The sequence below is a fragment of the Fusarium phalaenopsidis genome, assembly GCF_050370095.1.
Source record: "Fusarium phalaenopsidis strain FUZ10S chromosome Unknown contig_32306, whole genome shotgun sequence".
NCBI lineage: Eukaryota > Fungi > Ascomycota > Sordariomycetes > Hypocreales > Nectriaceae > Fusarium > Fusarium phalaenopsidis.
The window spans coordinates 1,232,833-1,255,033 of record NW_028145403.1 but is presented as its reverse complement, the minus strand read 5'-3'; the positions used below and the strand labels follow the sequence as shown (position 1 = coordinate 1,255,033).

General features: G+C 51.7%; 9 protein-coding genes across 9 annotated transcripts; 3 read left to right on the top strand and 6 right to left on the bottom strand.

Annotated features, from left to right (window-relative positions):
• Positions 1–1,326: 1,326 nt before the first annotated feature.
• LRP88_11245 (uncharacterized protein) lies at positions 1,327–3,381 on the bottom strand (the record flags this gene model as incomplete). The annotated part of the gene is made up of 2 exons (XM_083247676.1): positions 1,327–3,042; positions 3,091–3,381. 2 exons carry the CDS (start codon positions 3,379–3,381, stop codon positions 1,327–1,329), a joined length of 2,007 nt encoding a protein of 668 aa, XP_083096824.1.
• A 1,876-nt stretch (positions 3,382–5,257) lies between these two features.
• On the top strand, positions 5,258–6,598 carry LRP88_11244 (uncharacterized protein; the record flags this gene model as incomplete). The annotated part of the gene is made up of 1 exon (XM_083247675.1): positions 5,258–6,598. The coding sequence occupies one exon, from the start codon at positions 5,258–5,260 to the stop codon at positions 6,596–6,598; it is 1,341 nt and encodes a 446-aa protein (XP_083096823.1).
• A 737-nt stretch (positions 6,599–7,335) lies between these two features.
• Positions 7,336–9,911, bottom strand: LRP88_11243 (cell envelope integrity TolA family protein; the record flags this gene model as incomplete). Its single annotated transcript, XM_083247674.1, has 4 exons — positions 7,336–7,968; positions 8,027–8,903; positions 8,956–9,622; positions 9,752–9,911. 4 exons carry the CDS (start codon positions 9,909–9,911, stop codon positions 7,336–7,338), a joined length of 2,337 nt encoding a protein of 778 aa, XP_083096822.1.
• A 429-nt stretch (positions 9,912–10,340) lies between these two features.
• On the top strand, positions 10,341–12,251 carry LRP88_11242 (uncharacterized protein; the record flags this gene model as incomplete). The annotated part of the gene is made up of 2 exons (XM_083247673.1): positions 10,341–10,712; positions 10,785–12,251. The coding sequence occupies 2 exons, from the start codon at positions 10,341–10,343 to the stop codon at positions 12,249–12,251; spliced, it is 1,839 nt and encodes a 612-aa protein (XP_083096821.1).
• Positions 12,252–13,242: 991 nt separating this feature from the next.
• On the bottom strand, positions 13,243–15,102 carry LRP88_11241 (transcription factor domain-containing protein; the record flags this gene model as incomplete). The annotated part of the gene is made up of 1 exon (XM_083247672.1): positions 13,243–15,102. One exon carries the CDS (start codon positions 15,100–15,102, stop codon positions 13,243–13,245), a length of 1,860 nt encoding a protein of 619 aa, XP_083096820.1.
• Positions 15,103–15,418: 316 nt separating this feature from the next.
• Positions 15,419–16,483, bottom strand: LRP88_11240 (uncharacterized protein; the record flags this gene model as incomplete). The annotated part of the gene is made up of 3 exons (XM_083247671.1): positions 15,419–15,793; positions 15,847–16,016; positions 16,066–16,483. 3 exons carry the CDS (start codon positions 16,481–16,483, stop codon positions 15,419–15,421), a joined length of 963 nt encoding a protein of 320 aa, XP_083096819.1.
• A 549-nt stretch (positions 16,484–17,032) lies between these two features.
• Positions 17,033–18,298, bottom strand: LRP88_11239 (uncharacterized protein; the record flags this gene model as incomplete). The annotated part of the gene is made up of 2 exons (XM_083247670.1): positions 17,033–17,981; positions 18,030–18,298. 2 exons carry the CDS (start codon positions 18,296–18,298, stop codon positions 17,033–17,035), a joined length of 1,218 nt encoding a protein of 405 aa, XP_083096818.1.
• A 929-nt stretch (positions 18,299–19,227) lies between these two features.
• LRP88_11238 (trimeric LpxA-like protein) lies at positions 19,228–20,042 on the top strand (the record flags this gene model as incomplete). The annotated part of the gene is made up of 3 exons (XM_083247669.1): positions 19,228–19,367; positions 19,454–19,838; positions 19,902–20,042. 3 exons carry the CDS (start codon positions 19,228–19,230, stop codon positions 20,040–20,042), a joined length of 666 nt encoding a protein of 221 aa, XP_083096817.1.
• A 479-nt stretch (positions 20,043–20,521) lies between these two features.
• Positions 20,522–21,954, bottom strand: LRP88_11237 (tyrosinase family protein; the record flags this gene model as incomplete). Its single annotated transcript, XM_083247668.1, has 3 exons — positions 20,522–21,126; positions 21,208–21,357; positions 21,471–21,954. 3 exons carry the CDS (start codon positions 21,952–21,954, stop codon positions 20,522–20,524), a joined length of 1,239 nt encoding a protein of 412 aa, XP_083096816.1.
• Positions 21,955–22,201: the final 247 nt, after the last annotated feature.

Sequence of the window (22,201 nt, the reverse complement as noted above, 5' to 3'; positions counted from 1 at the left end):
CTTTGATGAGACTGGCTTTCTTATGGGTATAATTATAAGCGGAATGGTTATCATAGGCTTAGAAAGGCGTTTAAAGCCGAAATTAATGCAGCCTAGTAACCAGGAATGGATTACGGTTATTTAGGCGATCAATGCGGATAGCCAAGCGATCCCGCCGTTTATCATCGGTGCGGGTTAATATCACCTCGCTAACTAGTACCGAGAAAGCAACCTCCCGGGCGATTAGGCTATTGCGACGACCCAAAACGGCTAGACTGATAACGAGACCGGTCTCGAGTGGCTTAAGCACTTTGACCGGTACATAGCCAAGCGAATAAATAGTCGCTATTATCTTCTAATCCTTAATAGCCACGAAAGTCACCACTCTATCAAATTCAAGAGATATTATGAGGAGAATAAGATCATCAGGCTTTGTATGCCTCCTTATTCGTCTCATTTACTTTAGCCCCTTGACGTCGGGTGCTTTGCGCTTCGAAAGAAGGCCTATGGTCGAGAAATAGAGTATCTGATTAGATGCTCTATAACCCATGTTTCAAAGACTAAATTCTTCCCGGCCTTCTACGTAGCATATAAGGCTACTATGACGGAAAGAAATATTAAGGGGGCTTTTAAAGGCGCTGGCCTTATTCCCCTTGACCCAGAAAGTATAGTCTCAAAGCTTAATGTGTAGCTATAGACTCCAATGCCTACCGAGGAGGGGGTTAAACTCTCTACCCCTTGGGTCTCAAGGACCCCAAAGACTATGCTTAAGGCCGGATCTTAGTCTGAATACCTTGAAAGACAAATCAGAAGGCACCATAGCAGCTCCCCAGAGTCAATTATAGAGGCGATGAAGTCTCTTATGAAGGCAATAAAGGGAAATATGCATGAGATTATATTATTAAGGGCTAAGGTGAAAGGCCTTTGAGAGGCGAATAAGATACTAAGCCGGCGCCGGAGGGCAAAAAGGACTAGATTGCAGAAAAGAGGAGTAATGACAGTAGAGGAAGGAAGGCAGGCGATTAATTAAATGGATATAGATGCTTAGGTAGTGGCGGAATCGTCGAGGAGTGGTGGTCAAGGAAGGTCAGCGCGACCGGGGGTTCGGCGCTATGGTATATGCGGTAAGCCTGGTCATAATGCAAGAACGTGTCAGGTAGTGATTGAGATATTTGGTGAAGAGTATAGTAAGTAGTTCTAATTAATTAAATAATTTATGGCATTTTTATTATGATTTCTATCTTAAGGGCTAGGATTTTTGATCATCTCACTTGTCTGATCATCTCACTTATCAAGTATGTTAATGATAGTTTTCTTTTAGGTACATCTATCGGTCTTACGACTCTATCATTGTAGTCTCTTCAGCTTCTCAACAGCCTCTTCAGGTCCAACTCCAAGCAAAGGCTCGGCCTCCGGAGCCCCGTGGACAACGCCATATCTAATCCGCCTCATCTTCATCGACTTTGTCAAATCGAGGCCGTCCATTTTTGCCGCCTCTGGTGGTGTGTCAATGTGCTTGGAATCACGTACGACAGTCGAAGCAAAGCCCAGCACATCCGGACTAGTTGCTAAGTGAACAAAGACAACACTGAGGGCACCACCCGCAAAAAGCACAATACAAGAGAACATAAAGGTTCCTGTCCACGCCCGAGATACATGATAAAGCTCCGAGAGGTTCGTCACCCCCACCGAGACTGTAATATTTGGCTCGAAAACAGCATCGGGATCACTGTTTCCGCTCAAGATACTGTCAAAAACCTGCCCAATCAGGAGATAAGAGTTTATCAGTTGGCCTAGACGGTAGCTGAACAGTTCCTGAGTGACGTTCTCCAGCGCGGGCAAAGGCTCGGAGCCCATGCTGGCAGTGGACGGATTTTGGAGGTATTTCAGGGAAGGCTCCAACCCATAGAGTTCGCTGTCATGTTGTGCAACCCCTGGCATCTGAAGAGACAGCTGTCGGAAGATACTTGGAAACGAAAGGAATGAGATATCCTTGGGCGCGTGTGCTTTTTGCGAGGGTCGTTGCTCAACGACAGTGCAATTTCGTAGAGCATTACGGCTGGTCAGAGAGCAGTTGATGCGAGACTCGACGTAATGTTGAACCACGCCACATTTTGCAGAGAACCAGTCTGACGGCCTCATGCCGCTTCTTGGGTACTCAACTTGCTTAAGTAGGGTAGTTGGGTTGGCTTCCACACCAACCTCGTTGGTAAACATGGACGGTTGGTTGATTTGCGAACGGTTGAGCCCGCGGCGCTCGTAGAAGGAGTAATTTCTCCACATGATGTCGGTAAAAGTATCAACAGCAAGATTCCAGCTTGCACCATTCGACTTGTAGCCTTGCCAGGTGCCGTTGGGTAGTGAAGGCGACAGGCCTTCGAGTGACGTGTTCTTGATGTCGATGAATTTTCCGTTTGGGGATAATGTCTTCTTCAAACTGAAACAGTCGAGATGTACGTAGGTGGTCTCAATGGGAAAGCTTGAGTTTCCTACCGAAATATTGTTGATAGGGATGCCGACCAATGCAGAGTATTCAAAGATGGGAGAAGAAGGGACTCTCTGCCATCCAGGGTCACCAAGATCGCCGTATGATGGGAGATAGGGTATCTTGACGTTTCCCCAAAGATCTTGGCTATCATTCCTGATGGAGTCTGGTGAGAGGAGAGCAGCATTGTACATGGAATGGGGCGTGGCAACTATGCTCCGTCTATGTCTGGTGCGAACAGCGGATACCTCGTACCAGGCCTCAAACTGTGGCGTTGCATCTGTGTCGAAATGAACGACCGTCGACGGGGTAATAATTGTGTCTAGCCTTGAGTCAAGCATTCGAAGCAGGGCCTGACCCCCAAGTGGTGACCAGATCCAAGTGAACACTATGACAAGACCAACAAGGTTGAAGGCACCGAGCTCAGCTTGCGTTAAGAAAGCTGCGCCGAGGGTCCGACTGCCCATTAACTGTTCAAGCGTCACCATTGTAGCTCCGCGCTCGAGCATCCAGCGCGACAGCTGGTACATCAGACGACCCATGATGGCAGCAAAGATGATAGGGAACGCGGTAGCAAGCTATATCAAAGGTTAGCACTTCGCATCAACATATTATATACAACTAACCGTTGTTATGGCGTTCTGGTAGCTAAAATATGTCTCATCAATTGCGCGACCTTCTGTCTGCAGAATGACGATGCTGAAGCCGAGGAGTGCGAGAGGGCAGAGTATACTAACAACATCGGCTAGAATCGTCGCCGGCCCGAGATTGCTTCTCGTCATGACCGCAGAGTGGCCATGAGGGTCTTCGTTGGCGCGTTTTCTGGGTGGCGTCTCTGACTGTGCTTCATCTGAACTCGAGATGCTCAAGGCTCGATACTCGAGGGCATGAGGGGTAGACCTGGAGGGGCTCTCCATATCGAAACGTGTTTGTTGCGCCTAGTCAAGTTCTTGGTGTAGGATGAATGGGTGATGCGACTGTGTTGAAGGGAATCGGCCCCCTCAAGTACTTATTTTCTACGACACCACCCTCCAATGGGTATCGGAAACTCAGCGGCTATACAGCTTGGCGGATCGACTTGGCTGCAAGCCCCTTTCCTACAGCCCGATTCCCTGTGTAGTGTGCACAGCCTGGTAATCGACATAGGCTGTGGGATTTATATCGCATCGGTCCCTTGTGTCTTAAAACAATGAATGGTATCAAGATAATTTTGAGAGCATATAAAATGATTCAAAACTAAAACCGTCGGGCCCATATCATTAGCCATCCCTTTCTGGCTCGGTAAGCACAAACTCAGTCAGCGAGGCATCTCGCAGTAATGCTCGCCGAGTCTGAATGTGGCGTTGACCCTGCATTTCAGCTGAGAATCCAAGCCACGTGCCAAGCACACCTCCGATCACGGAAGGGGGAATTTGCTGAACTGTTGGCACAGACGCGGCGGCTGGGCATAATGTGCAACGATAAGCGTTGGGCTGAAACAAGTGGGTTGAAAATAGAAGGTTGCATATTGAAGGACCGACTACCGTTTGGTATTCTACTCAACGACGGCGTTGTACCCCCCTACACCCCGTACGCCGCGTGGTGGACAAGGTAACCGCGCGTCGAATACGCAGCTCCATGATAACGGTAAAAACATTCACCTCTTGTGAACATGGTAAGGCTTGGGAAATTCTCACGGCGAATTACTTTGAGGATGCTGGCGCCGACATCCACAGAATCCGTTACGAGGGATCCGAACCGCTCGATCCACTCACTGACTGGATATTAAACGAGTGTGAGGTCAACATCGCAAAAGTTGAATCGACTCTTCAGGAGCGGAAAAGCTCGAGGGACAGGTTCAGACAGCTCTATGCGGCTCATGAGAGAAGCCAAGACATTGATGTGGCCATGTGTCCTATCACCTGTGTTCTATCACGCCGTTTACCGCGCCTCCACCTGGCACCAGCAAGTATTGGGGCTACACAGCTATTTGGAACTTGTTGTGTATCCTACTGTTGCACTTCCAGCTGCATCTCTTGTGGGTGAGGGCAACATGGTCAGAGAGTTGTTGGGTGAGCTTTACGTGCCCAAAAATGAGATTGAAGCGCACATTTATAAGCACTACTCATCTGAGACTTCTGCAGGGATGTTGTTGGAGTACAGGTAGGTAGTTGCGTCCCGGCTACATGAGAATTTGGTGATGACGGCTGCTCGGATCATTGAGGGAGCTCGAAAGGGATAAGATGGGGAGCCGTCTTGAGAGGACATTTTAGAAGAAATGTACCTTGGTGAGATGAGAACCTCCCTCGCCTTTAATAATGAGGTCCACGATATTGGTCAAGTTCCAGGGCGGGCGGGTAAGCATTCCCCGCTATGCCGAGGCAGCGGACCGCTAAGATCGCCGAACGACCCGCTGTGGTGATCGCTTGTTGTCGCGCGGAACAAACACGACGGGCAGCAAGCGACAATAGAAATCATTCATGTTGACTTCGATATCTTATCAATCTCAATCACAATTCCAACGTCTGGCAGCATCTCCATTCAATGGAACCCCGGAAAAGAGGCGTCGTCACAAGACGTCATCGGCCATTTGGAACCCCTCACGACGTGACGATCCAGTTCACTTTCGGAAACCTCCTTTAACCGTTTGGCCGTGTGACCACACCCTCACAAAGACCAGACGGGCAAAGACACCCGGGGAACCAAAAACTGCACACGTGATGATGAGATGTGATGCCGACATCAAGCTGAGGGGTAGAATCTTTGGTAAGAACACACTCTGTGCTGTCGTCAGATTCGATCACGGCCAGCAAAATGGACGTCTTTTCAACACTGCCGCCAGAGCTGCTGGCTCCTATCCTCAGCGACTTGCCAGATCTCAAAAGCCTTTATAGCATTGCCGTATCATCGCCGTATGTATTCCACTTTATGGGGAGCACCCTCGGTGCCAACGTCCTCGAGTCCGTCCTCGACCATCCAGTGTCCAAAGACTTCACATCAACGACATGGATCCCGTACATGCTACGCTTAGTCGCCCTCGCCCGGCAAACTACTCCATCAAATCAACCCGCAACTGACCTCGGGTCGTTCATTGCAAAGTATTTCCTATCCAACCAGGGCCTAGGTATTCCCGATCTTCAGTGTGAAAACATCCCGCTTATCCGGCTTCGCGATGTGATGCGGGCCGAGCCTTCGTGCTTCTCACCCAGAGAAATGATATTCCTCGCCCGACGTATCGAAAACCTCGCAGGCTCGTGCTTCGAATTCTTCCATGATCGCATCAAATCCTGCACTCCATCCCATCTTCTTGACAAAGTCTTCCAACCTACGCCGCTCCCGTGGAGCCAGCGACCAGATGGGCTTCCCTGGGGTCAACCATACACCATCGACGCTGGCGGAGAAGCATCTTGGTACGAGATGCAGCGCATCACTCTTGGGTTCTGGAGCCTGCAGCTCAGCTATGAGCTCAGCAATGCCGCATCCGAGGGTCGTCTTAACTGGACAGACAGCGATGTTGCAGCCATACGCAACATGGGATCTGGAACATGTCTGGGGAACTTTGGCAAGTCCAATATCTGGGTTGCCCAAGAACCCCTCTGGGCCGCCTTAATCTATATCCGACACCTCGAGAGTGTGTCGGATGGTTGCCCTTGCGCGGGCGACACGAGCGGTATTCATAATGAAATGAGCGCCTTCTTCAATACGGGATTCAGACCGCTAGGAGATGAACACCTCAGTCTCCCGCGACTGATCAACGCGGAAGGGATCAGGCCAGCTTGGCCGTCACCTGCCCCCCCTCCTCCTCATTTTCCCTGTATCGACAAACGAGACGCCTCCACGTACCATCGGCATAAAGTCCTTGTCGGCTGCAAGGGCTTACGCTGGGCACAACCTCTGCTATTCCCAAGGGGACAAGCTCGCGTAAGCCGAGGCTTAATGTTTGGTCCGTTCCGGGCTCTCGGCTTTGGTCTTTGGGACGATGAGAGGTTGATTGCGATGGAGATGATTGACGATCCCACGGGGCAAAAGCCGAAGAGGTTTGAGGTTTGGTGCCAGGATCAGGTGTATACGTGGATGAGTTTGTTGAGTCAGACACAGATGGAAGAACTCGCGGCGCATCAAGATTTAATGGGAGAAAGGCTGCCGTGTGTGTAGGGAAGGGGAGGGTCACCAAACCGCCATGGCCCTCAAACGTCTGCAGACATTCATTACAGTCTCATTCCACGCTCGTCTTGAGTGCTGAATATCACAAGTCTTCATTTCTCGCGGGCTGCGGCGGCTGCTGTGCTGCAACCAACTCTCTTTGTTGTCGCTGTCGTCCTGCAGGCTGCAGCCTCCTCTTCACCCTGGTTCTTTTGGTCTGCGATGCGTGATCGTTTTCGGTTGTTGTAGGATAAGCGGGTGGTAGAACGAAGGTTACGAGTGAACTGATTCAAGCCTTTCCGCACAATTTAACAGTCGATGTATACCTCTTGATATCGAAGTGGGGATATCGAAGTGAGTTTAAATTTCCAGAAACAGTGCTTCCAGTCACGATCAACCACAATCTGCGTATTGGACGCGATAAATAGCTTACGGATATATATTTCAGAGTAAACCTCATGCCTCCTTCTCTTCCTGCGTGGCCTTTTCCAAGCCGGCACAGCCAGTTCCCCGGCGCTCTTCTGGTCCTCCTCCTCTCTCTTTCCCATCGCAACCCTCCGCTCTGCCTCGAGTTGGGCCTCGAGGCTCTTTAGGGCCGCCTCTTCCGCCCTGATACGCTCTTCCAACTTATGCTCCCTCTTTTCAGCCACAACCCTCAGCTCTGCCTCGAATTTCATTCGGGCCTCTTTCTCCGCTCTGACACGCTCTTCAGCCTCCTCCTTCCCCTTTCCCATGGCAACCCTCAGCTCTCACTCGTAAATCGCCCGAGCCACCTCCTCCGACCTGACACTCTCTTCCTCGTCCGCCTTTCTCCTTCCCTCGGCAGCACTCCGCTCTATCTCAAACATCAATCGAACCTTTTCTTCAGCTCTGGCGGCTCTTGCCTTAGTCTCAGCCGTTCGTTCAGCCTCCATCCTCTCGAGGGCGGCCCTTTCAGCGTCAGTTCTTGCCGGGTCGATCCCCTCATTAATCATTTCTAGGGCAATTCTTGTTGCCGCCGTCCGGCGACGCAAGTCCTCCTCGGCCTCCTTGCGGATCTGAGCCTCAACCTCTTTTTGCTTCTCCGCAGCCTTTTGCTCTTCCTCCATGGCATTAAAGGCAGCAAGTTCAGCCCCCAATCGGATCTTCTCAGGGTCCTCCTTCCCAGGAGCCGGAGGCGGAGAGTTCACAGGCTGATGAGTCCAGTGGGCGCGGGATGCAGGCATCTCGTACCCCGGCCACATCCTCATAGTGATGGCCCAGTCCGGCTGAACCACCTTCTCCCAAACAGAGGGAAGGATAATTTCGCCGTCAGGGCCGATCAGGTCGTAACGGCCCTCCATAACATGAGGCCCTACAACCCCAACTTGTGGGAACGATTGCTTGATGAGGTCCTCCATGCCCTGTGGTAGTATTAGCGATGCCAGTTCAGTCATCTAACAGAATCCATTTAGTCCATACCTGCCAAGTCGCGCAAAGCCGGAAAGGGAAGGCAAAATGCCGACCAACAGCGTCCTTAAATCTGATCGGGGCCTGCTCGGCCTTCTCGCTCTCCTCAGGCTTCGCCTTGGTCTCCTTCTGAATCTTCTCCTTCAGCTCCTGGGCAGCCTTCTCTGCGGCCTCCTTGGCCTCAGCTACGGCTGCAGCCATCCTCGCTTCCTCTTCAAAATTGGCTACCGCCTCGGCCAGTGCCTCCTTATCACCGTCGGCGGCGGCCTTCTTCGCGGCTTGATGAATTTCTCGAGATTCTTGGGCCTCTCTATTCAGTTTGTCGAAGGCGGCTTCCATTGTAGCCTTCCATTGTTCTTTGGCTGCCTTGCTTCCAGGGTCGTCCGTTGCAAGCCAACCCTCCTCCTCATCTTTTTCGTCCTCGTCCTCGTCATCCTCATCTCCATCGTCGAGCCCCTCTTCTTCCTTGTCCTCATCATCCTCCTCGTCTTCACTGCCTTCCTGCCCTATGCCGGGCAAGGTAAATAGCGCAAGGTGCTCCAGATGCTGCCCAACATGCTTCTCATACTGCTTCTCGGACTCGACTTGGAAATCATAACACAGAGGGCATCGACCTTTGGCCTTCGCTACGTCGGCGCGGCTGCTAAGACCCTCTAGCGCGTTTATCTTCCCGAGTGATAAATTCTGCTCGTGGGCTGTCTTAACGTGATTTTGAAAGCCCTTGGCGCTGTCGAATTCTGCATCGCATCCAAACGGACAGTGCCATGTCTTCCAGTGCGTCCGCCTCATGTGCATTTTCCAGTCGTTCCGGCGCATATAGAGGTGATCTGGTGTCTGGCAGGCCTCTGAGAGACAGACATATGGTCGAAGATCTCTGAAAACGTGCTTCCTGGTGAAGAGGTTAGGTTGATCAGCCACTTTTACATGGAATGGAAACGTACTTCCAGGCATGCCTCGTGTCTATCGAGACTATCATGTGGCAGAACGGACACTTGAATGACCCGTCGATGTGCTCCTTCGGTATTGGCGGGACTCGCAGCTGGGTCGAATCAGGACTTGAGGTGGCATACGACGTCGCTGAGGCATCAGAACGGGCATCATCCATTATGGCAAACTGAGCCATGCCAGCATCGGCACTCTTGCCTGCCTCCTTTAGATGCTCGGGGAGAGATGAAGCGATGGTCGTCGCTCGTCCTCCGAACTCGGCCTCATCCTCGTCCAAGCCCTCAGCCAGGCGGCTTTTGTGCTCCTCCCGATACTTGAAATACTGCCGCCTGCGGGCCATAGCTCTGCCGAGTTTGTCTGTAAGGTCTTTGTCCACATTTGGGAATTTGTCCCGGACGTGCTTGGCATCCCAGTACACGAATTCCTTGACGAGGCCCTCCCCCGCCCGAGACAGGAATTGGTCGTGAGGCGCTGGATTGCGTATTGTGACGGATAAACGGAGAAGGCAGTCTACCACGTGAGAAATCTCATCAAGTATCTGCTCAACCTCGGAACTGTCAGAGTCTTCGTCCTCATTGAAGTAGTCAGCCAAGTCGTCTTCCACCTCGTCATGGCTCTCGCTGATTGTGTCGGGGATGCTGCCTCCGTTGGCGACGAGGGTGCCTGACTTTTTATTAACCTTCGGCTCTCAAAAGTGGAAAGGGCGGGCGTCTGTGCCTTGTTCGATGGAGCTGCAGAGATCCTGGAGCAGGGTGATGACCAACTTGCGGATGTTGGACGCGTCGCGTAGACGGTACTCGAGCGAACGACTTCCGGATGGGCGATGGGCTCCTAGATTGCCAGCCCACAGTTTAAACCTCGCCAGGCAAGAGCTGGCTTGCGAGGCTCGGGTATGGTCATCTTGCAGCGTTGAGGTGAGCGCCTTGAACGAGGTGAGGCTGCGAGCAACCAAGGCGGCGATTGGGGGTTCCGAGGCGGCCCGAGCGACCTCTGCCATTATTGGCAATATAAAGACGAGGGCCGAAGTAGTCTCTAGTGAAGATTGAAGGTGTCGGCTGCTGGATTTAGCACTCTGATAGACGGGGCGATAGTCAGCAACTGAGCAAAGCAAGCCCCGCTCACCAAACATCAGGCAGCTGGCAGAGCTGGTCATGGGAGTGGCCTCCAGAGGGCAGGGAGCACCGTAAATGGCTCGCAGCTCCATCCATCGATGTATCATTGGTTCCAACAGCGTGCATAATGCAGTCCCTGTTTTCAGCTGTGAGCGTGCGGGGCTCGCATGCTCACAGCCTCACTCTTGGCCTTATCCTCACGACTCCCGAGTGAAGCCCGCTCCAAGAGTGCTTTATTTCCATCAAACGCACGACCTAAAGAGCACGTCATGTCCGGCATCGAGGTCGTGGGCCTCGTCCTCGGTATCCTGCCACTGGCCATCAAGGCCCTCCAAGGCTACAGGGCCATGCTATCGGGGGTGCGAGGCGCCGACCGCGACCTGAAAGCCCTCGTCCAAGACCTCGAGACGGAGCAGGTCCGCCTACAAACCACGTGCGAGGTGCTTCTCGACGGCATCGCGCCGCTGTCTCGGATCGACGACATGGTCGAGAAACCTTTCGGACCCGAGTGGGAGCAGTTCAGCGACGACATCCGGGAGCGACTGTGGAAGGGGACGGGCAAGTTCAAGGAGCATGTTAAGGAGATGCAGGAGGCGGCGGAGGAGTTGAGGGTGAAGCTGTACATGGAAGCAGATGGCAAGGTGAGAGCCACACACTTCATACCTAGATGTACTAGTTACCTAGATGTACTAGTCTGCTAACGCTCTCTGCAGACCAATCTGAATAGCCCCGAGGCAATAATGAAAGAACTTAGAAGAAAGGCGTCCTTCTCGCTAAGAAAGAAGGACTACGAGGGCATTATCGCCCGCATCAAGACGGCCAACTCAGTCCTGCACGAGCTCGCCGGGCAAAACCGCGACCTTGAGCCCAGCCGGCGGCGGCGGTCACAGACCAGGGTTACGAAACTCATCCGCGGCCTGTCGCGGAGCATCTTTGACGCTCTTAGGAGTGCAGCAACATGCCGCTGTGTCCAGTCGCACGACGTGTGTCTGGAGCTGGTGCCGAGGAAGGCTGTTCTGGTGCCCAGCGATGTGGAAGATGAGGTGGCTAAGAACCTCAACTTTCACGTGGTGTTAGGGTCGTATGAGAGCCCTGGTGCTGACACTGACTGCTCGAGCCAGGATGAGAAGAGAGTGAAGCCTCTAGAACGACCGACCCGTTGGGACAGTCTCCGTGTCCAATTCGAGCCCAAGAGCGAACCAAACATGACGCCGCCTTCGTCGTTGAGCGCTCCTCTCAGCAACCCCAGATCTCCATCCCCACGCCGGAGAGTCCGATTTCGTGAATCGTTAGGTTTCATATCTAAGCGGGAGTTGACATCCTCATCAACAGAGACTCTGACCGTCGTCTCTGAGAAGAACCTGGTTGTCAGCACATCGTCGGTCCCCATAGAGGCATTACCACCCGTCCTCAAGTCAGACCTCTGCCAAGTGATATTCACATGGCACGAAGAGCGTAGGGAGTCGGCGATGGAGCGCTGTGGGTACATCGCTGACCCGCATCGCACGTTTGGTCTCTACCCGCAGCATCGTCATCCAGAATCCAGCTCGGCCGTCACGCTGCGTCAGATGCTGGAGGGAAAGAATCCCGAATTTCAGGAGCTTGGCCTCCTGGAGAAGCTGAGGATCGCGCTCGCTATCTCCATGAGCCTCCTCCATCTATACGACACACCTTGGTTGGAGGGAATCCTGACGTTGGACGACGTCGTGTTCCTTCGGGAAAGCCAGAAGACCACATTACATCCAGACTCTCCCCTTAGGCCCTTCATGGCTAAGAACTTCGTCAAAAGATCCGACGCGCCAGCTCCTCTAAAAGCTCCACCGCAGAGCAAGCCGCCCAAGCCATCCAAGGCCATGAACCTGACGGTGCTGTCCCTTGGCGCAATGCTGATCCAGGTGATGATTGGGCAGGCGGTGCCGGAGCTCGACATGGCAACAGACTCAAATATGGACCTCAACGCGATGCTGGAGAAGCACGAAGCGGGCGGCAAGTTCAGTGATGAAGTGCTGCAGAGCGGGGGGTGGAACTACATGGCGGCGGTGAAGTGGTGTTTGGAGACTGAGAGCGTGCTGGGGATCATGGGGCTGGAGAACGAAGACTTTTGTCAGAGATTCTATGAAGCAGTTGTGGCAAGGCTGGAGAAGGATATACAACAGTTGAGTAGCCGATGTTGGGAGTGAATGTCATTGAGGCCAACTGCCGCTGTGAGAAATTTGATGGGTAAGCATTGAGGGCACTGTAGGCAGTCTCTGATGACGAAGTAACCTTTGCTGTGGTAATGCTGTCTCTTCCGGGCGCTACCTTTGCATGGAAGAGGAGTTCGATAAACCGGCCATACCCACGAGGGCTATATCACCAGCGCCGCCTATGTATTACTCCTTCGGCTCCGGTTCGTCACCCAGATCCAGGGTAGGCTCACACAGTCATGTGTTCCAAAAGGGAGAAACACCGATGGCTGTCATCGCAAGACATGGGACAACGAATAACAAAAGCTGGGCCCTCCCAGGACGATAACAGGCCAGAGCGGGTTCTACACAAAAGCAAATAAATGTACATCTCATTCTGTGCACAGGCACTTTGGTCCTGCCACGCGTTGATTGGGATAACACGTCACGGCAGACAATCCGTGTTACGCGTGCGCGACGCGTCTCACCCACCGAGTTGAGTCACTGAACAAGGGCCGCGAACCAGCCACGTCCAACACAAACTGCACAGTGGGGAAACCGGTGTACAGTCAAGGGACACATAGTTGCACGGTACTGGTCTCTTTGCGTGCTCATCGGCATACCCTGGAAACCCTACACAACAGGAGGCCCGGGTAGAGCTGCACCTTCACATGAGCCATGAGTAACGCGGATCAAGTGAACACTCTCTTCTGGAAGCGTGAGATCGTAGTTTCTAATTACATGGAAAACTATAACAGAGAGCAAGAAAACAAATTTACTACAAAAATTCATATCTATCTGAGCCGTGGGTATCCGTTTGTGTGAGAGGATGAACTCCCACTTCGCCTATCTGATAGTCGTTGAGACCGTCAGGTTCATGAGTGTCTGTCGCTAAAGATACCTCGTCCCCCTCACGCCGTTACCATTCCAAGCTTCACTCGCCGTTTCCCTCTCCTAACCCAAACACCAATACCCAAACTCATACTCCGTTGACCAAAGCGAGTGTCTAGCTAATGTCGAAATCAGGAAGCGAACTGAAGAGTGAAGAACTATAGCATAACCGATCGATGAAACTCGGGTCCAATTCCGGTATTGTCGTTTCTTGTGCCCCTTGCACTACCGTCGAGTCCGCAGGTCTATTACTCGCCTGTCCAGACTCGCTCGGCGTCGATGTGGTCAGGGCGATGGATTTCGACAGCGGCTCAGAATTCCACCTGTCCATCGACTCTGAGATGAGAGTTGCGGCGCATGATCGTACACGGTGATATGCAGAATCTGCCAGGTTCCAGGTCCGCTTCAAGTTCTTTAGACATCCGAGAATCAGTGTGATTCGATTGTAATGGTGGTCGAAGCATTCGTCAGAGTGACTATTCGAAGTAGCCAGCTGTATCAATCCGCAAAGAACCAGCGCTGGGATGATGCAAGGAGTGTGCTTCTGAATGTTTGGACAGAGCGAAATATAATCCGATATTCGCCTAGAAGCTTCGGTTGCCTTGATGCTGTGCACCAAACGGGTCGAGTTTGACAAAGACTGGGCTTGCGCCATAGGCCAGAATGGGTCCTCGTTGCTGCATAAATGGGGATGATAGCTGCTGCGTGGAAGATGAAGCAACATGCCAGCATACGCAATCATTGCGTGTGCTTGGAACATGATCTCGTCGATGTTTCCGTACGAATCCACGATATCCAGCTTCTTGGTGGGCAGGTGATTTGACCAACTGACGAGCGCATTCTCGACTGCCTGGAGATGATCGCGGTGATAGTCTCGTAATCGGTTAAGCACAAGGACTCGTCCTAAGATGCTAATAGCCTCAATCCGATAGCTGAAAGACGAAAAGATGATATCCTCTTCAAACAGTACTCGGCGTTTGAAGTCGAGAATCTTGCGCGGTTCGGGAATGTCATGTGTGCCCGTGTAGAGCGACTCCTCGCACGGCAATGGAACTTCCGGGCAGACAGCACTGCAACGGAACGAGATGGTCTTTTGGGGAAGTGCCATGATGACGTCGGTGATGAAGAGCTCCCACCATGTCCTCCGCAGACTCTCGGCTTCGATGGATCTCTCGGGGTGTTGTGATGACGCGTAATCGGCGCGATGTAGGCCGATATCAAAAGCGATGGTTGTGCAGTGTGAAAAGGCGTCTTGTGCCTCGGTAAGGTCGCCCCGTGAGAATAACACAATCGCGTAGATCAACCATGCTTGAACCATGGATGCCGACTTGTCCGTGCTAGAAGACAGCTCGGTAGCGACTTTTGTCTTGAGCTGCTCGGATGGACTCAGTTGGACGTAGTGAGATCCGGCAAAGTCGACCACAAGCTGTAGATAAGTGGGATATGCCCGGGAGGTATACATGGATGCCGGGACCAGGATTGGGTGAGCATTGTGAAAGTTCTCGTAATACATCCGAATGAACCGCTCACTGTCGGTCGGAGGTCTGCTTATCGATGACACTTGTCCCTGATTGCTGAAGTCTTTGGGTCCTAGGCCAGGCCAGAGAAGATGATCGGTGCTTATTCCAGAAAAGTACGAGAGAACATTTCCATCCGATGGCGCATCGTCTGTCGTTGATAGGCGAGATGGTTCTGAACGAGGAACCTCTGGCACAGTCGGGGAAGTAGCACTGACACTCTCATCATCGCCAGGTCCAATCGAGGGTCGAAGCGGTTGAAGTCCTCTCCCGGCGGTAAGATCCCTCGGTTTTCTGCGTCCCCCACGTCGCGAAGGCTGATAGTTGCACGGTGTACCATTCTGGGCGCATCGCGAGCAGGTCGGCTTCTTGCCGTCGCATTTGAGATGTTGCTTCCTGCAGCCGGTGCAAGCGAGGGATGCGAGCCCGGTGCTTTTGGTGATCCTGGGAGCTGCCATTGTGTCTGGGGATGGTGATGGAGTCGTGCCACCTGGTGCGTTCGGGGTTTGAAGGGTCTGATCGGGGGTTCGGGGACTTGGCGGGTGGTTTGGTCGCCGAAGCGATGTGATTGGCTCACGGATCGCCGATCATGCATTCACCGGGCTGCCCAGAGATAAGCCTCGTTTCTCAACCTTGTCCATCATGCATTCCATTCTTCGTTTAACTTTATATCCTGCATAAAGTACGCCAGCCGCAGTTCGACCTCATCTCGAAGGATATGTGATGCCTTTCAGCTACTTCCTCTCATCCAGTGGAGAGAAGCCAAGATCCCAATCATGCTTCCTGGACATAGCCCTCGTACTTCCAATAAGTCTCAAAGCCCAACTTTTCATAAAAGCCCCGGATAAAAACCGAGTCAATATAAATCCCTTCAATTCCCCTCTCTCGTAGATTTTCCATGGCTTTTACCACCATGGCCAATCCAACGCCTTTGCCTCTTGCGGACTCGCTCACGCCAACGGCGGCGACCAGTCCCGTTTTGTCCTTTGATGGCAGTAGCGGCATAAAGGCGTAAGTGTCGCTGATAACGGATGAGAAAGAACACATGAATGTCCATCCGATTTGCTCGTTTGTCTCGGGGTCGATGGCCACCAGTGCTTCGTGGTGTTGCTTGTAAGCTGCAAGGGCTTCGTAGCCTATGTACCACCTCTGCGCTTTTATCAGCCTCTGTGACTATACGTGATAAGACCCATGTTACTTACAAAAGTGGCTCGCTGTTTGGCAAGGCACTCTTCCTCGAGTTCCGGAGACCATGTGCAGAACTTAACGTTGACCTTGGAGATCTTCTCCATGACTTCGGGTGGTGCGATGGGGCCCTCGCGAATATCCTTGAAGAGATCTATCGCCGAGTTCTTTTCCATTCTACGGAAACCTATACATTGGTCAGTATCCCATTTAAAGACGTGATTGAATGTGTATACCTCTATGGATGAAAAATTCCTTTACTTCTTGTGGGAAATCAACTGGCATCTGTGGCCAGAACCGGGGAGTCTGACTTCCGATCTGCAAAGACTTGAGATCCTCTCCGTTGGCCTCCCTCATCGCAGCCTTTGCTTTTTCCAATAATGCAGTACCGAGTCCCTTTCCTCGATGCTCGGGCAACACACCGAGGACGTCTATCTGGCCAACACCAGCTGATAGATAGGCAATAACGAAGCCATTCTCGTGGATATAGTGATGGCCTGGGACGATGCGAAGAAACTTTTCTAGCCGCTGTCGCTCAACTGGCCATGTTGGGAAGACGATGTCCCAAATGTGAGATAACTTCTCGAAGTCCTCGTCGGAGTTTGAAAACTCCCTGATGTCATACTTGACAGGGTTGTCGGTCTGTTTGGCCATGTTGAAGAGTGGGGGTCTTGATCCTTCGTGCAAAAGATGTCGAAGTGATGGGAAAGCTAAATTGCGTTTATTTGACTTTATTCAGGGGAGACTGGAGAATCTATAATAACCTAATCGTATTGATCGTCTCTCAGATGTTAATTTATGCTGAAGGATACTGCAAGGCAGAAGAGGTTAGGGCGTGGCCTGATGATCCTGTTGGTGCGTAAGCGAACGTGGCGAAGTGCGTACACCGCCGCGCATTAGACCTCGAAGGATCAACTGCTGGTCCTTTTGCACATGTATATCGCATTCGCAATCATGCCTGACTTGGGAAGGTGACTGGACTAGCATACGAATGGCCGACAATTTCGTCATTGTTTCTTATTATCAAGGCCATTTAATCTTGCCTTTGAGCCTCTTAACCCTTCCATACAGTGTTCCGGCGCCCCATTGGGCCATTATCGAAAGTTCAAAAGCGCCAAGCTACAAATATTAAATCCCAGACAATCTCGCTCAGTACCCTACCCAGAACCAAAAATCCATTACGCATCAAAAACCGCGGATGCATTATAAAATGTGAAAGTCGTGATGCGCATGCTCATCCGCCACTTCGGTCTTCTCCCGGCATGAGCCAAGCGGTCGAATTGGAAGTATAACCTGAGCCGAGAGTAGCTGGCTAGTCAAGTCGTCCGTCTCATTTGAGGTCACCGCAGTGTTTTCGATGCCACTTGATGGTGGAAAGGGGAGATCTCTCCCGTCGAGCGGGAAAAGATTATTCGCCTTGAGCCAGTCGTCATTGGCAAACTTGGACAAGTAGTTCCTGATGCCGTCGGGCATGACAACAACCACCTTATCACCCTCCTTGAAATCAAAGTCCTTGACAGCCTTAAACATGGCGGCCATCGCGGCTCCGGAGCTTCCGCCTACCAAGAGTCCTTCTTCAGCAATAAGGCGTCTCGCAAGGTAGAAAGACTCTCGATCAGTCGTCTTGTACCACTTGTCCACGATGTTTCGGTCCAGGACGCCAGGGACAAATTCGCCGCCGATGCCTTCAACCTGGTGCGGTTCGTGTAGATGTTCTTTGTTGAGAGAGTCTGGGGCTGCCAAGATGCTTCCTTGTGGGTCGGCACCTATAGCTTTGATGTTCTTGTTGTGCTTCTTCAAACCCCTCGCGAGTCCGGTGATGGTGCCTCCTGTTCCTGCACCGGCGACGATGGCGGTAACTTTACCCTTCGTTTGTCTCCAAATCTCTTGGGCAGTTGTGCCCTCGTGCGCTTGGGGATTGTCGGGGTTCCCGAATTGCCCGAGGATATGGGCGTTCGGAAGAACTGATTGGAGCCACGCGGCAAGTTGATGATGTGACTCGGGACTATCCCAAGCTGCGTCATCAGGTGTTCGAATGATTTTAGCTCCCAGGGCGCGAAGAATTGTCACCTTTTCCAGTGACATCTTGCTCGGAAGAGTGATGATGGTCTTGTAGCCCTTCAAGACAGCAATAAGAGCCAATCCGATGCCACTATATCAAGTTAATACGCCGCGGAGAACTTAGGGGAGGGCCACTCACGTATTTCCACTAGTAGGTTCAATCAGGGTATCACCAGGCTTGATCTTGCCAGCCTTCTCGGCCTCTTCGATCATCCGCAGTGCCACGCGGTCCTTGGTGCTCCCTCCCAAATTGAAGAACTCGGCCTTGACCAACACCTCACATTTGATGCCTAAAGCTTTCGGTAGCTTGTTGAGGCGGATGAGGGGAGTTTCTCCGATCAAGTCGATGGCATTGGAGATGCTATTGGCGGGTGTGGATGCTTCAGGGGCGAGGGACGACATCTTCATGGGTGAAAATGGTATGACTGTCTTGTGTAAAGATGCAGAAGACGAGAGGGAGTATAGGTTTTGATAATGAGAGAAAGATGAGTGAGATTAGGGAGTTTAAATAACACAAAGACATCACATGTTGTTTGAATCGTGATGTTACGAGGTGCGCTCAGTCGCCGACGGAGCATTCGCCGATGGTCGCCAGACCACCCCGGGCGGAGCCGAAAGAGCGGTCGCTGAACTCAAATAGTCTGACAGCCAGCCACTTTTGACTATCACTCCAATGTAGGATTACTAGGTTAGTTAGTTCTGAGAGCCAAGACGCGGCATAAAAGGCATGGATATCATGATATTAGGTGATAGCCAATTGTATCGCTCAGAGTTTTCCGGGTTAATGCAAAACTTACATTGGAATATAGCCCTGTTGCTATTGTGGCTAGGTCTTCGCAAGTGAGGAGGCTGGTAGATCGTCGGATCGACAATAACTCAAGCTTATTCTTGACTTATCTCAGAGAGCTCATCTGGTAAAACTCAGCCATCTGCGTCTCGTTCCGGTTATAATCAAGGCCGAGCAGACCGTGAACATACAGCATGTGATATTAACATTAGATTTGCGGGAGATTTGACTTTCATAACTGGAAAGAAACCTAATTCACCTTTCACTTTCACAAAGTACCTAGTGAGTTGAGTACGCGATGTATGGTTGAGGTGAAGATACGATGAAGTAAGTTCAGCCACCCTGTACCCAGGTAAAAGATAGCCGGACTTTTCGTAAATCCGCACCCATCCAAATTGGACATGGATTCAACCACCGCTGTTGAGAGCCAAGAAAGGCCTAGCGTTTCGACTTGGTGGCTCCTCACGGCCAAGAGACTCTTCTGCTTCGTCCAAACTTGGACCTGCGATACCAGACTAACTTGCTTACATTTTAACCCCTCAGCACCAAGATGACTGTGTTTGATATCGACGAGGAAGATAATCTTGCCCGTATGCGGCGAGGGGATCTGTACTATGCTTTCACGCCGCAGCTTGTGGCTGCTCGGAAGCGCTGCAAGCAGGCCCTTGCGCGACTTAACACAGCGGGGGAGTTGACTCGGAGAGAAATTGCGGAACATTGGAAAGAGTAATGGATTTGTATTCATGCAACTCGTTGGCGTTTCTGACAAACACTAGCATCACAAATGATGATCGCCCCCTGCCCCCGCCTGCGGCAACAGAGGACGAAGACGATGCTGTCCTGCACGAGTACCCCTGGATAGAGCGTCCTATCAACATCGACTATGGGACAAACGTCAAAGTTGGGAGCGGCGTCTTTATCAACTTTAACTGTACCATGATTGATACGTGCACTATATCTATCGGAGCCCGTACACTTGTTGGTCCCAACGTCTCCTTCTTCAGTGGCACCCACCCCCTTGATCCTGATCTGCGTAATGGAACGAACGGGCCTGAGCTGGGCCGTTCCGTGATTATTGGTGAGGATTGTTGGATAGGAGGAAGTGCCATGATTCTACCTGGTGTCACGGTTGGAGATGGATGCACTATTGGAGCTGGGAGTGTTGTAACAAAGGCAAGTTAGGCGCTTCTTAGCAGTGACGCTCATGCTAATCAGTTTCTCTAGGATGTCCCAGCTTACCATGTTGTTGCTGGAAACCCGGCCAAGGTTATACGCAAGATAGAACGCAAGCACAAGGCCGAACAAGAAGCCAAGGAAAAGGCCCATGTCGTATCTCCAGCAACAGATTCGACAAAGAGTTTTTAGGCAAAGTCGAGACACTGCTTAGGATCTAGGAACTGAACACGTATATTATAAGTGGTCCCTCTATCGTGTATTTTGTTGGAGAAACAGAACACACCCAACCACAGCCAGAGGGAAACGCCTTCGCAATTTTACGGGAAGTTTCAAAAGAGAGATCTCACACACTTTTCGGTGAGGCAAATACAATATAAAATAGTAAGGGAAATTAATCAATTAATAGCAATGAAGATTTGGTCTAGGAAAGAGCCCAAAAAGCTGCTCCTTTCCTGTTGACCGTGACGAAGGTGATGATGATGATCAGAGACGAGCCCGCCTCTAACCCTTTTCTACGTACAGGAAATTGCCCAATGGCCCAAAATAGCCTAGCACGCTTTTCCCCCAACTCAGTATCAACTTATGTCCAAAAACTTTCGTGTTGTACTGAAGCCCAGTCGAGATAGGACGGGGGCTTGGAGCAACTCCCTTCAACAATCTCCTCACCCTCACTCATAGACGTAGCAGAACATCCCTTCTGTCGTCGACATGAGCTCACCCAGTGCGACCTCCTTCCCTTCGGTGACGTAGCCCAAATTCTGAAGGTCAAAGATGGTTGCGTTCTGATGCGGCTCGTACAAGTCATACATGGTTATCGGGCCATTCACCGCAGTTGATATGTTCGCTGCACGCACGTCCGGGTCCAGCATCTGCCACATCCACCAGACTCGATCAATATTCGTATGGTGCGCCCAAAAAGCCGGCTCCCCGGGGCTCACCCAGAAATCCCGGCCTGGGTCGCCACCCAGCGAGTGATGCGCGCCTGGGTGGATTCCGATCTCGCGAGTTCCCCACGCACCCGACATTTCTGTCTGGAACGTCCATATATCGCTAGTCTCCCGGATGAGCGTGAGAACGCTCGTCTCGTTAACATATCGATGCAATATTTCGGAGCTGAGGTCACGCTTAAGGCAGCGGGGGTTATACTTGTATCCTTCGCCAGAAGTATCGGTCTTGTTGCCGATAAGGGCAAGTCCAACGGGGCCGAGGTTAACGGTGATGTTGGCAAAAGGCCCACTGGTAACGCAACCGCCGCCTGAGCCGTGAGGGAGAACTAACATATACATGTTAGTGACCTTTCTGAGCCTCCTGTTGGTCGAGGGAAAGGGGGTAGTTGGGGATGTGTTCGACTTACCGACTTCCATGTTGTCCCATTGCCAATTAACAACAATCACATCGGAGTCCGTGTAATTAAGCGGCGCTCCGTTGCCTGACAGCGAGGTTGCCGACCCATCGAAAACCTCTGACTTCTCAAAGGTCTCCTTCTCCGTTTTCGTCCAGTCCCCTGACCCCCTTTTGTTAGCAAGCTTGGTCAAGGAAAAATTCTCGCGGCCACCCTGAAGAGTTTCTTTGGCTCCTGAATGAATCTCTCAAGGTTATGCACAGGAAAGAACGTACAGTAAGGAAAGGGGCCGGTGTAGCCGCAATCGTTGCGTAGGGCCTGCTCCATCTCCCAGATATACCACCGGTGCCACCCGAGGAAATTCGCATTCAAGTGAATCGTCTCGGTCTGGTTAATGTGCGTTACGACCCAGTCATCGTATCGCGACTTAGCCCCAGGAGCGAGATCCGACGGAGTCTTGGCTGGCAGGTCCATCAGACACTTCAACGCATCCGTGTAAGCGATTTTCTCATCGCTAGTGAGACTCTCGAACAACTTTCGAACCCTCACGTTGTCCTTGGTGCATTTAGTCGAGTTGCCAATTCGCGACAGGGCTACCTCGCGCGCATGCGAGCTGAACTCAGCCAGTGTCGCGTTGCTCGCGTCGAAACTAGACGTGGCTGTAGTTTCCTGCCTCAAGCTGAGGGCTCGATGGAAAATGCCATGGTTGGTAGCCGCTAATCCGGGAAGGATGGCGTAAAACAAAAGTTTGAACTGCATATTCAACTTCCTTCCTGAGGAAGGGGGAATAAAATGAGGGTTGTGGGTGGTTTAACTTTTAAGAAATGTAAATGAGATACTCGTGTTGGAAGATCAAGATTTCCTAGCGGCATTGTAAAGGATTTTATATTTGCGAACCTCTGCAGAGCGGTGTTGCGATCCTCACTTCATCTAGCAAGTTGAGGCTCGTCGTGTGGTCGGAATATCCGAGATGGGAGGGAGATCCAAAATTCTCCGTGTTTACTAA